The following is a 14,446-nucleotide window of genomic DNA, read 5'->3' on the forward strand; positions in this document are numbered from 1 at the left end:
AGCCCAGCATGATTCACTGTTAAACTTATGGGAAGAAAAAGTATAAGTTAGTATGCTCATGTGATTGAAAGTTCTCTTTTTCATAACTGTTGTTATTGATAGACATTACAAAAGATTGACATACATATCAGTGTTTATTCCCTTGCTGCAAACCATGCTTTTGGAATTAACCTTTAAATTAGTGGATTTTGTTAATGCAAATTTGAATGTAAAGCAAAGACTACATCGAAGGAAGACCATGCTGTGTATCTGTTCCAAGCATTCTTGGCACCGGTAGGTGGTAGCATTTGTAAGAAACCCAGAAAAAACCCTGGGCCAATCTACTCTTGTTACAGGTTTGGGGAGAGACGTATGAGAGAAGGGCTGTGAAGAAACATCTTCTAATAAATTGCCTAATAAGTGTATTCTGGAGTCCTGTAAATGTAAAATAGGTTCTAAAAACAGAACCTGGAAATAAAGGGAAGCAAGAGAATACCATGTATGCCAGGTCTCTCTCTATCAATCTGTCATTTTTTGTTTGATTGTTTAAGAAATTTGGGATGGGAGGTTACTTGCACAAAGCAAATAAGTTGAGTTTGGGGGAGGAAAGAAATGTCCATATCATGACTTTTTTGGATTACTAAATGAAGAAGGTTGTTGTTAGACTTCTTTAAGCTGTTTTCTGATTGTTTAGGTAAGAAAACCTGCACATTTCATCTGAAAATCTACTAAAGGCTGTAATAAAGGAAGGATCATTGAGAAGTAGAAGAGAATCAAGAAAAAAGAACAAGCTGTAGATGGATAAGTGGAGGATAGAAATTAGAGAACCTGTGAATGATTTGAAGGAAAATGTAAACAGCAAGATATTCTTTACGCAATTTAAAAGTAGAAGGCACTTGAGAAAATTTGGTTCATCTGGACTGTCAGTGAAAGAAAAACACTTAGAGAAGGAAAGGACAGTGCAGCAAAACCAGACAGTTTATTTCCAGCAGTCTTAATCATGATTTCTACTGAATGTTTCCCTAAACTTAACATACTCTTCTTAAATGCAAAAAATGAAAAGAGAATGAGGATTTGTGGAAGATTAACAATATAAAGTCTGGAATGAAACAGTGACTTAATCTTTTTCTTCCTGTGATATTTCTATAATTAGAAATTCTTGATCGCCAAAGTAGACAGACTAATTTTCTATACCAGTTACTGTCCTTAGGATAAAAAAAAATAATGCACTGGAGAATAAGGTTTCCAAATTAATTTTTGTAACTGTATCTGTACCTTTTGCTGTTATGAAGGGTGGAGGTGGAGATTAGAATAGGACACTAATTACAGCAACAAGGATCATGTGGCAGAAATACAAAATCCTGTTTTATGTTCCCTTTACTCCCAGGGCATGGTATTAGAAATAGTTCATAGTCCTTTGGAAAAAAAGAGTACTTTCATTCAATAACCAGAGTCATCTTCCTGACCTCTTCAGCAACAGGCCTTTGCATGCTGTTTCCAAAGACAGCAGGCAGACCTCAATTTGTCTGACCAAAACAGAGCGCTTTTTTTTTTGCATTTGGTGGGCTTTTGGGGAACTTGAGGGAGCATAGAGAGGTGTAGCCAAAGACTGATTCTTGTTCTTATTTTGCTCTGTCTGAGAAGCAGCCATAATGTACGTCTCTTGCATGTTGTAGGCATTAATAGGTTTTAGCTGAATTGTAAAGCAGTACTCTGAAAATTAAAACTATGCTTTTACAACAGCCATCATGCTAGATTAAAATCTTTTGCATCATTCTTGATTCTGTGCACAAAATTCTTCTTAAATTCTTTATTGTGTGTTTTGTAAGTAGGTCTTTGTATTTCAAAGTTTTAATTATCACCCACTGACTTTGGTTACAATGGCAACAGAACAGTAAAAATTTACAGCGAAGATTTAACTAGAGAATCTGTGGCTTGGAATGTCTAATAAGTTTTAGAAACAGAGCTGATAAGTATCAGTTTTACTTCTTAGCTGCTTACAAAATAATAGTAAATAGTTGAGACTGTTTTACCTTCCTGAAAAGTCACTTTATTTTTTGCATATAATATGCAACGCATTTTCACTTTCCTGTTTGGATGCCTAGTATTGGTTTATTGATAGAATTTTAGTGGAGAAAAACTGTGAACTGTAACTCGTTCACCCTGTTGCTTTTTTTAAAAGCTCTGGAGACTGTAAATGTTCACATGTTCTACTGAAGGATTGCAAAAGTAACATTCATTTATAACATTTGAAGGATTATTCATGGAAAAATTATGCAAAGGAAAAAACAGTGAGATCCTTTGGGATATGTGTAAGCTTTTCCAAATGTTCTTGCCACATATCTCTGAACAGCACTCAGCTCATTCTGATGAAGTTATCTCACGTTCTCTAACACAAACAAATTTTTAATAATGTTGTAATATTTTTATACATTATTTTTTTGCATGTCAGCATAGTCTTGAAAATGATGCTGAGAAATAATGAAAACCAAACTAACCCTTGTTCATGCCAGCCGACTTGAAAAATCCTACTAAGAGTGCTTTGTCTCCATGAAAGGCAAAATAACAGAATAGCAATCATGGTAACAGTATGCACTAGGAGTGGAGCCAGGAGAGTAAAGAGCAGAGTTAGCAGTAGCAGATGACTTCACTTATTGGAAAAAAAGGAACAAAATAACTCAATCTCAAATGAATTTAAATATTGGAATTTTGTTATCAGCAGTATCAGGCATAGCTTCCCCAGCTAATGGCTCAGCAGTCTGGTATGTCCATAAACATCCCTTGGTCTGTGCAGTTTTCATCAGTATCTTACCACTTACCCTCTTTGGCATCCTTCTTGGCACACATTCTCTTGTCTCTTACCTCTTTGCAGAAATGAGATCATCTCCCCTGTGCCCCATAAGTTACACTGACACCCTCTGCACCCCAGACTGCAGCACAGGTCTTGTCTAATGAGAACTCTGAACTTCACAGTTCTGCTTCATAGACATTTGACAACAGAGCAGATGCAAAGAATTTGTAAAGTTTTTGAGCTCAGATTCTTTTTACCTTAGCACAAGGTTAACAGAGCCAAACTGTATATATTTGCTTCTCTTCCCTTGGAGATGAAGAAGATGCAGAACGCCATAGAAAATGGCCACTACAGACAGAGTAATACTGGCACAGCTGATATTTCTGTCTCATCTTATCCCGCAAAGTATTCTGTTTTCTGTCATCCGGATCTTCACTAAAGACACCTAACTAGGAATTAGAACAAATCCATTACCTCCTTTCACCGGACTGGTGAAAGCAACTGTGATTGCCATGTATAATAGCAAGGAAGCCAGGCTAGAACTGTTGGCTTAAGTTGTAAGTCTCCTATACCTATTTCCACAAATTCTGTCACCCTTGACACATCTCACCTTAGCCAGGTAATATTTTAACCTGAACTGAAGTCTGATTCTATGATCTTATTTTCAGTCTGACATATGCAGTCCTTTTAGACACATTACGTTATTTGTTTCACTTTTTTTTTTAAGCAAACTTCTGTTCTGAAGCTGTCCATGTAATAAAAGCTCTTGCTAAAATCAAGTTGTAGTGATCGATCTTTAAATATTTTTGTGTTGTATTCATATTAGTGCACATTTCACTCCATGCTTCCTAAATGGCGGTCTGATTTCTGAAAAAAAGGGAGTATAGAGTGAAAACTCCCAGAGAACTATTTTTGTTGGCAGACAACATCTCTTATTTTTTGTAGGTTTTGATAGCAATAACATTTGAACTTATAAATACTTTAAAATAGCTAGAGTCAAATCCAGCTGACTTTGATTTTGTAATGGCTTGATTGTGTCAGATCAAGACCTGTTATTTTGTTGTTCTTTCTCTAGTAGAGTAGTTTTGGTGCAGTCTCCATGCTTTGTTTCAGTGAACACTGTCTTAGAATTATTCGAACAGTCTTACTGCTTCCAGCTCTGTGACTCTCCATAGTGAGAAACTTAAACCTTTAAACTCTTATGTACGAGAAAATTTAACAGTTATTTTGACACATGGAGTAGTGTCTATGTGAAAAAGTGCTGCACTGTACTAGTCCTCATTTAGGGCTGTGGCTTGAGATTGCTACTCTTTCACAGGCTGTAGTTTCAACTGTTCGTTAAACATAATGTTTCAGTAGCTCTTGGTGAACGATAATGTCATCCACATAAAAGGACTTAATGTAAATCAGGATTTAGAACTGGCACCAGAGAGAAAGAGCTGAATGACACAACAGGAAGTATTAGAAAACTGAACCAATCCTGCAGCCAAATTAGGAGACAAGTAGTGACTTAATACATTGCAAGGTGTGACAGTAACCTCAGAGTGGCCATGTTAACTGAAGTTCATGCTGAGTTTCAGACTAAACTCTGGCTGATACATGCTCAGAATTTTCAGGAAAATTCTCTTTCAGCTGCCATTATCTTCATACTGGGTCTCAATTCCAATATATTTTAAGCTTCTTAGCAGGTAGTAAACACCTCAGTAGTCCTAAGTATTTTATTGTTCACAAGTTGACAAATATCTGATGGAAAGGCACTACAAACAAAGCATGTAGAGAGAACTTTTTGTGGAACCTAGTTCATCAGAAGGGCTGGAGAGTTTCAGATAAAAGAATTTGTAATCCATTCTGAAACTTCTAAATGTGTTTGGTTTGTCTCTGTGTAAATTTTAAGAATTTGTAATGAAAACTTGTGGTAAAAGACTTTAGTGAAATACATATCCTTGCTAGTAATGCAAGAGGCAAGATTTGCAGACCTAAGTGTGAAATACTAATTCAAACAGTTTTTACACTAAACTAGTCTCCACCTAATTTGCTCAGATTTATACTTTTTATATTCTAACTTGTGCTTAGCCTCCACAGCAGAAGAGGAAGATAAACCCTATTGTCTTTAGGGAAGAAGCTTCCAATGTCGTCTTACAGCCCAAATGCAACAAGATTTTAATTGAAAATGCAGCAGAGCATTGTACTCTGCTCTCTTCAGACCTTGCAGGCATATGGTTCTGGTTGAATCTCTGGATCAAGTAATGCTTAAAAGTGCATTTTTTTAAAACTGCATGTGGCCTTTAAGCTTGAAACCTTCTCTGAAGCCGCATACACCAGTGACTCATGCTACTGGTGTCATGTTTCGCAAATTCTCAGTTGTGCGATGGCAGGCAAAAATGCCGTCCTATGTAAGATGGCATATAGGCATAAGGTAGAAAACAGCATTACAAACTGTTTTCTTTTTTTGTTCTCCCACCAAATTGGTCATCTGATGAATGATGTTACTGAAGGTTCCTCTAATGAACTCTTTTCCCCTCTCTGTTGCTAGAAGCAGTTTCTTCTTTCTGCTTGTCTTGAGGCTCCCTTCGTTGTTAATTAAACAGCACAATGAGCAGTTTGCTCAAATGTGCAGAACACTCTGTGAATGCAATTTTTCTCCTTACTGCTAGGGAAAAAAACCTTTGCAATTCTCCGTAGTAATGATCCAGTTCGTGGTGAAATTCCTGAGTCTAGGCTGTGGGGAAATAAAAATACAAATAATTTGGAATTAATTAGTTTATTTCATAAGTCTATATTGCCGAGAGGGTATGGACAATAAAGCATCTTGCATCTATTTGTGTTATTTTTTGCCTCTTACTAGGATAAACTCATTACTGGTTCTTCTGTTCTTCTTGTGTCTCATGAATCCTCATTTCAAGGCAGAAGAAATTGATGAATAACTTCTGTGCTTTGGGAGAGATGGAGTAGCCTATATAACAGATAGAATCATAGAATACCTCAAGTTGGAAGAGACCCATAAGGATCATCAAGTCCAGCTCCCTGCTTCTCGCAGGACTACCTCAAACTAAATTATATTTCAAAGAGCGTTGTCAAGACACTCCTTGTACTCTGACAGGCCTGCTGCCATGACCACTTCCCTGGGGAGCCTGTTCCAGGGACCAACCACCCTCTCAGAACCATTTATGTTACGAGTGTACCTGCACATCCTGTTGTCAAACTGTGCCCTGGAATGTTGGGGGGTTGTTTGTTTGTTTTCTATTTCTGTTTATTCCTAATTTGAGGCCAGACACTTTCATGAGGATTCTGATGATAGTTGTATGTGGTTTTTCCACATCACAAAATTTCTGTCTCTGTCAACCTCTAAATGGGTTTTTTTAGGTTAGAGGCCAGAAGCTGATCAAACTAAGGTCGCTGGAGCCTTCAAGAAGTGGTTCCTGTAATGTACGGGGAAGTCTGTTTCGCTGCTACCTGAGCTGTACCAAGTCTGGAGATAGATATGGAGCAGACGGCCACTTTTGTGACCACTTTTCCCACTTCTGTCACGAGCATCAATGCTGCAGCTAAATGTTTAAAAGTGAAATCTCAGCTGTTTATTGTGAAGCCAAGAATAGCCCTACATTCACTAAGGATGATGATAGTCAATGTTGTTCACCACTGTATTGCAAAGTTCACTGCCAGCCTTTTGCAAACATCATCGGGGAACTGGAACAAGAACAGCTTGTCTGTGTTTTCAGTGAGGCCTCATAAAATCTGTAAAATGAGAAGAAGAATAATTGCAGTGAGACATCTGTAGAGCTCATAGATGATTGAGAAGTAATGCATCTGTCTGGCCATTAGATACATGAAAAGCCCCTGCTTTCTCTTACATGCTTAAGATGTGAGTCAGTATAAGCAGATTGTTTACAGTTTATTCACAACGTGGAGTTGTGAACGAAATTCAAAACATGTGTGAGCATTCCTGCTCACACCCGAAGTACGAACTGACTTTATGGCTCTGTATATTACACTTTGGCACATCCAGCTGTTGTAAGGGTGCCAAGACTTTTTGTAGGAGTTCATTGTTAAAAGTATGTGCAAAGCTGTTTTAAAAATTACTTCCAGACAGTTCAAGAATATAGAGATGAATTCGTAACAGAAATGGATGGTGTAACCCTAATGCACAAGAAACAGTTCTTCAGAAATGGTGCCTTTTGGTTATCTGTAGCAGTTCATTTTAATCAGTGGCTAAACACACCAGCCCATGAGATTTCTGAGTTTTGTATCAGTTCAGTGTTAAATGATCTCTGTCTTTTAGGTCCATCTGATGTGTCAGCGATGATGAAATTTAGCAGGAGGCCCACGTGTCCTGATGCCTCAGTAGCAGCAAGTCTACCTACACCTCCTGTACCAAGGCACAGGAAGAGTCACAGCCTGGGAAACAAGTGGGTACTCCAGGCTGTCTCACACTCAGGCAATTTCATGCATCGCAAGGGTTTAAGATAGCAGCAGAACACTCTGGTATTTGTCCCTTCCATTTCTTGTATTTGAAGAGTGCTTCAGGCTTTACTATGTAGTCTCTAGGTTTTCTCTTGACACACTGTTATTTTTGCTGACTCTATTCTCTGCTAGTGCCAGACGTTGGCAGTACTTGAAAGCTGTGTATCCACTTTGGTCTGTGGATTCCTGGTGTGCATAACTGATTTTTTTTTTTTTTAATTTAGTTTTTTATACATCTTTCTAATACATCTAAGGAAACTTACTAGCTGCTTGGCACAACTTATCAGTCAGGAAAGGTGTGACCTTTTGCATTGTTTTACCTGGTTAATATGGATTAGAAACATTTTTCTCTACCATTTACCCAGCTAAGTGGGAGCACCTGCTCCCCAGTTAAGGTTTCAGCATCTGCCAAATTTCACAATTAACAGCTTAGGGAAAAAGAAGCTCACAGGGCTTGTCCAAGGTCATAGAGTGTTGATGTGTTAGTTCAGCTTAGTGAAGGACCGCTAAGCAGTGGCTTAACTGGGGTCTGCTTTTTCTGTTTTTCTACCTTTGCCTCCACCCAGGGCGTTCAGGTTTCATACAGAGAAGAGTCAAAAAAATTTAGAACTTCCCATCTGCAGAAATTTCGTAATTGTTACTTACAAAGACCACTAAAACCTGAAACTTGTTTTGGTAGTCAAGGAGCATACGTACAGCAGAGGCAGAATGTGAGCAGTACTGTTTAATGGCCTGCTGCTTAATAAGCTATTGGTAAGGCAAAGTCTGAGTGGAAATACTGGGAGTTGAGGGTTGCTCTTAGCTGACGTAAGCGAGGTTTTGCATTCTTCTTGTTCCAATTTCACAGCATGATGTGTCAGCTCGGCGTGGTGGAGAGCAGAAGCGCCACCTTCCCGACAGAGAGGCCACGGCACCTCCTGGATGACAGCGTCCTGGAGTCGCACAGCCCAGCCCGCGTCCACGCACGCAGCCCGCTGCTCGCCAACGGCCTTTCCATAGGTAGGGTTGGGGGACACTGACATTGCTGCTTTTCTGTCCCAGGGCTCAGGAACCTCACAGACATACCCAGAAGTAGGGAGCTGGGAAGATTGTTAGCTCCTGTGCACAGACTGGTCCCTTTCATGGGAGAAAGCAGACCAGAATTGCTACTCAGCTACCTAGTCAGCTTTATCTCAGCTTTCCTCAGCTACCTACTGATGGTTTTGGTAAAAGTGGCATGAAGGCAGATTGTTTTTATATGTGCTCCTTATATGACACAGAGGATTTTTCAGCTTTCACCAGGAAAAAAAAAAAAGTGCTACTGAAAAGTGGATATATATTTTTAAAGCTACCTTTTCACAAAGAAAACTGTCAATTTAACAATATATTTTAGAAGATGGGAGAACAGTTTAGCTGTGCTCTCTGAGACTTCAAAAGAAGTGTAAAATGAACTTCTGAAAGAGGATGATAACAATTACATTATGATATTATAATTAATAAAATAATTATTGTAACAAAAACAAAGTGATCGAGAATCTGTGTTCTAAGCAAGAGAAAGCCAACTTAGAAGTGACTCAGGCTGTTTCTAGAATAGGAAATAGACTGTGAAAGATAGCAGGTTACTTGACCAGGAAGAGTTTGACACTAAGATGATCTTTGAACTTCTGAAAATACAGACACAGCTCACTGTGTTATACTGAGCATTAGATCAGTCCTGGGCAAATTGAAACTGTGAGCTAAATAGCTGTGCCAGGGAAGTAGGGACAAATCGGTCATGGGCTTTGAGGAGAAATAGGGACTATCATTGTGAATACCATCATACTGATTTGTTGTGGTTCCTAGCAGTAGCATACAGCTGGCATATCCTCTGTTACAGGTGTGCTTGCTTGTTGAAAACAAACAGTAATATCATGCCCAATAACTTTAATCGACTTACAGTTGTTGTGGTAGAAATATTGTCTTACAAGGTAACTGGATTTTGTGTTCCTGAAGTGCTCAGCTTTTGAAGGAAAAGCAGCATAATGAAAATTAAAGTAATATGTAGATGTTTGGTATTTAAACACAGCAGTAACAATTACTTCATTAAGAAGTGAGATATTATAAATGGGAAGACTCATGTAAGCCTCTTCCAATTTTAGATCTAAAGACTTCAGCTTTGAAACATGATTTGAGTAAGCAATTTCCATGGTACTATATAAAGATTATTCTGGTGATCCACATACGTTGACTTTGTATTTTCCCTTGGGTGGTTTTCTTACTCTTTCTCTGTACTACTCTTTTCTAGATAGCAGTGAAAGCTCAGAATTTAGTGAGGAGCTGCCACCAGGGCTTGAAAGGTGAGTTAGTCTGCATGTACGCTCACTGAGCACTCTACAGACTTAGCTAAGAAATTCACAAATGATCCCTAATATCGGTAAGCCCTAAATCAATAGTTAGTTTTATCAAATTACTGATAAGTTTGGAAAAAATGGAAAACTTTTTAAAATAAAGCACTGTAAAGTTATCGTGGTTTTCTTCCCCTGGACCTGAAAAGACTGCGAACTATCTCTGTCATGTTTACCAAACCCTAACTGTTGAAGTCTCAGACTAGAATTTCCCTCATCAGATATTTGCATTCACAAACAGGGGTCGTTTATATGCCACGCTGGGGCCTAACTGGAGGGTGCCGATCCGGAATTCTCCTAGGAGTCAAAGCTGTGTCTACAGGTACAGTTCAGGGTCTACTTTGCTTAGTGTATGGTGGTAAACTTTCATTTGGGTCGCTACGCTTTCCTAGCGTAATGTATTTTGTGTCCGAAAGTATCCTTATATGACCATACCAACTCGTGGGAGTCTTCCCCTCCTGCTGTTGATGCTAAAGCAGGGCTATGGCCGATTCAGATGAAATTCAGTTTAGCTGTTGTTTTATCTAATTATATCTGGCTTCTGTGTTGCAGAAAACTATTGTTTACTTTGGGGTTTATGACATTACAGAAGCAGGTTTGTCATGAAGGCAATCTTTGCTGTCTGTGACAAATAATGATGTTAGAAGGACACCTTCCTGACACTTTCTCACAATTTATTTCCTGATTTGAAGGACAGCTAGCCATAACATCTCTTTGTGTCAGAGAACTATAGTATGATGTTTTGATTTTGTACAGTAAAGAGATGTTACCTTGGACCCTGAGTAAGAGAAAGAACATCTGCAGTGCCATATGTAGCAGGCACTCCCAGTGTTGCTAGTCACTAAGACATGGACTTTTCAAAAACAGGTAATCCATTTACAGCCCAAAGAGAGGTGACGTGAAAAATTGTATGTAGTTAGAGGGATAAAAATCATTCATTGCATCCATACCTGACCTGGACTTGATAAATTCTGTGGTAGTGGGAAGTGAAGAAGTATATATGGAAAGTAAAGAAAATAGGGCCCTGAAGGAGTATTCTGCAAATACTAGGGTGTGGTTGGAGTTCAAATCCAGTCGGTTTTTATTTTGTATAAATTAGTTTGCTTCAGCCATTGTAGAAATGTTGATACAATGTGTAAATGTAAGTACAGCCATTTTACTTGAGCTAGTAACATCTAATAGCAGCACAAGTTAGAAGTTAGACAGGAATAAAAATGCATACATTATAAATAAGTAAAGGAATAAATTTTGGAACAATATTTCAGCTATTGTACCTGCTTCTGGAAAATCCTCTCTTAACATGTACATGGTAGATTTGTTTCAAAAATGTACACAAGCTAGACATACAAAATATAAGAAGATAAAGATGGGAAAAGCTTTTTAAATCCACAAAGAAGAATAATTCCCTAAAATACATTTCTTACATTTATCCACCATCAAGTAATTCTGATGCTTGCGTTCATACGTCCTTTTCTGGAATCTTCTACTGCTTCTGTCAGAAAACTAGAATTGGCAAGAATACACATTAGCACAGACAAGGCAGTTCCATTTAATCGAAGAAGACTTCCAGTTTGAAGTGCTGTTCTTGCATAGGTGGTGTTGCTGTGGATATCACTTTCACCAGCGTGTGTTTATATGACACTATTATATTTGTTCACAGACAGAATAGTGTTCCTTTCACAATGAATGGTACATCATACACATGTCCTTTTCCTTGTATTCATTACTAGACGTGATTTAGTTGGCTCTGGTAAACTTCAGTGGCCCTTACAAGACTCTCAGAGCTGTGATCATATGGCAATGAAGACAAGTTAGCAGCAGATAATGCTAACAGATCATCGCTTACCAATCAATCTTTGGTTGTTGTGTTCTTAATTACATTTCTAATTTATCCTGTATTTGAGTTCTTTCAGTTGTAGCACTTTTTCACTGTTGTATGTGGGAAGCTCTATGTTTGTCCTGGGAAAGGAAAAAATATTTCAATCACTGTGCAATAAAGAATTTGTCATTGTTACATAGTTTTCCTGACTTTTTTTCCAGTTAGCCAAGGTAGTTTCCTACATTCTTTTTTGACAGTTAAAGTTTATTTTAAGATAAAATTACACTTGCCGGAGCTCTTATTGCCAAAATTTTAAGCCATAAGTTTCCAGAAATCCAGATAATTTCTGTCACTTACCAGAATAAAATAGAAAATTGCCTGTTTTCCCTTTGACATTCAGCCTCAATATTTATTCTGTTTTGTTTTATTTTTTCATGTCTGAGCCACCAGAATAGAATCTTTTGTTGATTTGCTGTTTTTCAAAGATCCTGGTTCCTGTTTGATGTCTAAGTCTAGAAACTATATATTACAGAGTCAAGTGTTAGATGATACACTATATGTAAGGCAATGCAGGAAAAATGTATTTAGAGCTAAATTATATTGCTTGCGTTTTGTCATTATTTGTCTGCTTCAATACATATGACAACGTTTTGTCTCTCCAGCCCAACAGGGGCCTGCAGCTGCACAGTAGGTAGTTCCACAGGAGTCGTTACCATGGAAGGGCCATTAAGAAGAAAAACATTGCTCAAAGAAGGCAAGAAACCTACTGTAAGTGATTCTAATTCTTCCTGTGATTCTAATTCAGTAGTGGCTGTTTTAACTGCCGGGATTAGATTAAAACTGCAGCTGGATACCACACAAAACAATGTTCCTTGTTATTACCAATTGTAAAATCGTTTTCTGTTCAAAGTTTTAGCTGTGTTATAACAAGGTTGTAATCTTTGTATGTCACTTGCTCTACAGCAGCTTTGCTTCTCCCTGCATTTGCAACTAATGTCTCTAGGTTGTGACAACAGAGCAAGATTAAATCAGCTCTGTAAATCAGCATGCATTTTTGTGAGGGCAGAAATTTAGTATCATGGTGAAATGGGAAGGCTGCAGGGCATCCACCCATACCACCAAAGTTGTGGTAATTCATACTTAACCTAGATTCACAGGTTTCACATGATTCTGGTCCTACTCATTTGGTAATTTTCTGTAGAGTTCACTGTACTTTTGATATGCAACCCTACTGTTCAGTGCTAAAAGATTTGAAGAATCGTAGAGATGTCATCTCAATAAATTTTATTGATCAAATGCAGAAGTCCAAGATGTGTCCAGTAGAAGGCAGCACACTGTTTTGCTGTGAAGCAATCAGTCCTGCTATTTTTATGAGATACCTAAGTAAGATGGATCCTATTCACAGCCAGTCATCCAAATTTAGGTAGCTGGGCTGAGTTACACTGGAAGACATTCTTTATCTGACTGTCCATTCCTTGCTTCTGAAATGAACTTTGGTAGCACTTGGACTTGCTTGTGAATAGGTTTTTGAAATGTCAGAGATATGCAGAGTTTTTCATAATTTTTTTCCTTTCTGATTCAGCTCTCCTCGTGGACTAGATACTGGGTTATGCTTTCAGGATCAACTCTTCTGTACTTTGGAGCAAAATCTTTAAGAGGCACCGAAAGAAAACATGTAAGCTTTTAATTTGTTCTAAAAGCAAAAATTGCATATTCATCAGCAGATCTGGAAAGATGTTTGAAGTGTACTTGCTGTTGCAGGCTAAGCCATATGTCTGCACAACTTTCATAGTCAAAAGTTAATCCCTAGTACAGTCTCAGCTGTGATTGACTTGTCTGTCTCTTCCAGTATAAATCTACACCTGGTAAAAAAGTCTCCATTGTGGGCTGGATGGTGGCACTGCCTGATGACCCTGAGCATCCTGATATTTTCCAGCTAAATAACCCTGACAAAGGTAGATGTTGCAGGATGGACATTGTTTGCATTGTATTTCTGTTACAGGAAGTAGATTAATCTCAATTAATGAGTTTGTGGATTACAGAACTTGCAGTGGCGCTCATTTAAAAGACTGAAGAGGGAGATTTTCAATATAGAATTTTCAAGGGAGAGTACAAATGAAATTGAACATATTTCTACAATATGCTGTGGTGCTTCTATGGTGCCTACACAGGTATTGCTGTATTTTCACAGTTACTGCAAGTTTTGCAGAAATTGTCCAACCAGTGTGAGATTGCTGCATATCCATGTGCCCGCATACCCTCATCTCCAAGTTTCTGAATAGCTTTCTTAAAATTGGTCAGTATCAAATCCTGACTTACGCTGAGGGCAGTTAAAATACTGAAAATTGAAAATTACTGAAATGAAAATTCTTCAAACATCAAACCATTTACCAATAAAAAGCCTTTTAAGTAATTATTAATTACTTTTAAATAATTATTTTTTAAGTGCCATAACTCTTCTGCCTTGATTAAGCTTCAAAAACTTGAAAATATCAGAAAGCCCCTGGAGTTATTTTGCACTTTGAGTGGTTACATAAAGATTTCTGAGGCTCTCTTCACTTTTCACATTCTCAACTGTGGTGCTGGATGTGGATTTGCATCCACTGTGCAAAGTGCATCTCTTGGATGTTGACTAAAATGCACAAAGTATTTAATTGCAAGAAACAATTTACAAAATAATGAGGCATAGATGTTCTGATACTCCCTTCACCTGAGGATTGTTGGATAACATGCCTCACATGGTCTCGATTATACAAGCAACATCCTGCTTGAGCATCTGAGGTGCAAATTAATTTAACAGTTACTTCAGAACTTTGGCTTCTGCACAGAAATTAGAATCCCTTGAAACTACATGTCTGTCTGCAAATTTAGAGCCTTTGATTTTCTTGGTTTTGTAGGTGATGTTTACAAGTTCCAGACTGGTTCAAGGTTTCATGCAATATTATGGCATAAGCATTTGGATGATGCGTGCAAAAGCAACAAGCCTCAGGTAAGGTTGTGAAACTTACTTCTACCCACTTTTTCATATTTGCC

The 14,446-nt window shown here is 38.1% G+C and overlaps 1 protein-coding gene across 2 annotated transcripts in view; it reads left to right on the plus strand.

The window, feature by feature from the left end:
- RALGPS1 (Ral GEF with PH domain and SH3 binding motif 1) overlaps window positions 1-14,446 on the plus strand; it is a 129,506-nt gene that overhangs the window by 104,795 nt on the left and 10,265 nt on the right. For both annotated transcript variants that reach the window (XM_075439275.1, XM_075439276.1), the window contains 8 exons: window positions 7,050-7,176; window positions 8,079-8,230; window positions 9,495-9,546; window positions 9,836-9,916; window positions 12,076-12,181; window positions 12,996-13,088; window positions 13,263-13,368; window positions 14,311-14,402. In XM_075439275.1, the coding sequence (XP_075295390.1) occupies window positions 7,050-7,176; window positions 8,079-8,230; window positions 9,495-9,546; window positions 9,836-9,916; window positions 12,076-12,181; window positions 12,996-13,088; window positions 13,263-13,368; window positions 14,311-14,402 (809 nt within the window). The remainder of the gene's footprint in view (window positions 1-7,049; window positions 7,177-8,078; window positions 8,231-9,494; window positions 9,547-9,835; window positions 9,917-12,075; window positions 12,182-12,995; window positions 13,089-13,262; window positions 13,369-14,310; window positions 14,403-14,446) is intronic.

Source organism: Opisthocomus hoazin, chromosome 19 (assembly GCF_030867145.1).
Source record: "Opisthocomus hoazin isolate bOpiHoa1 chromosome 19, bOpiHoa1.hap1, whole genome shotgun sequence".
Lineage (NCBI taxonomy): Eukaryota > Metazoa > Chordata > Aves > Opisthocomiformes > Opisthocomidae > Opisthocomus > Opisthocomus hoazin.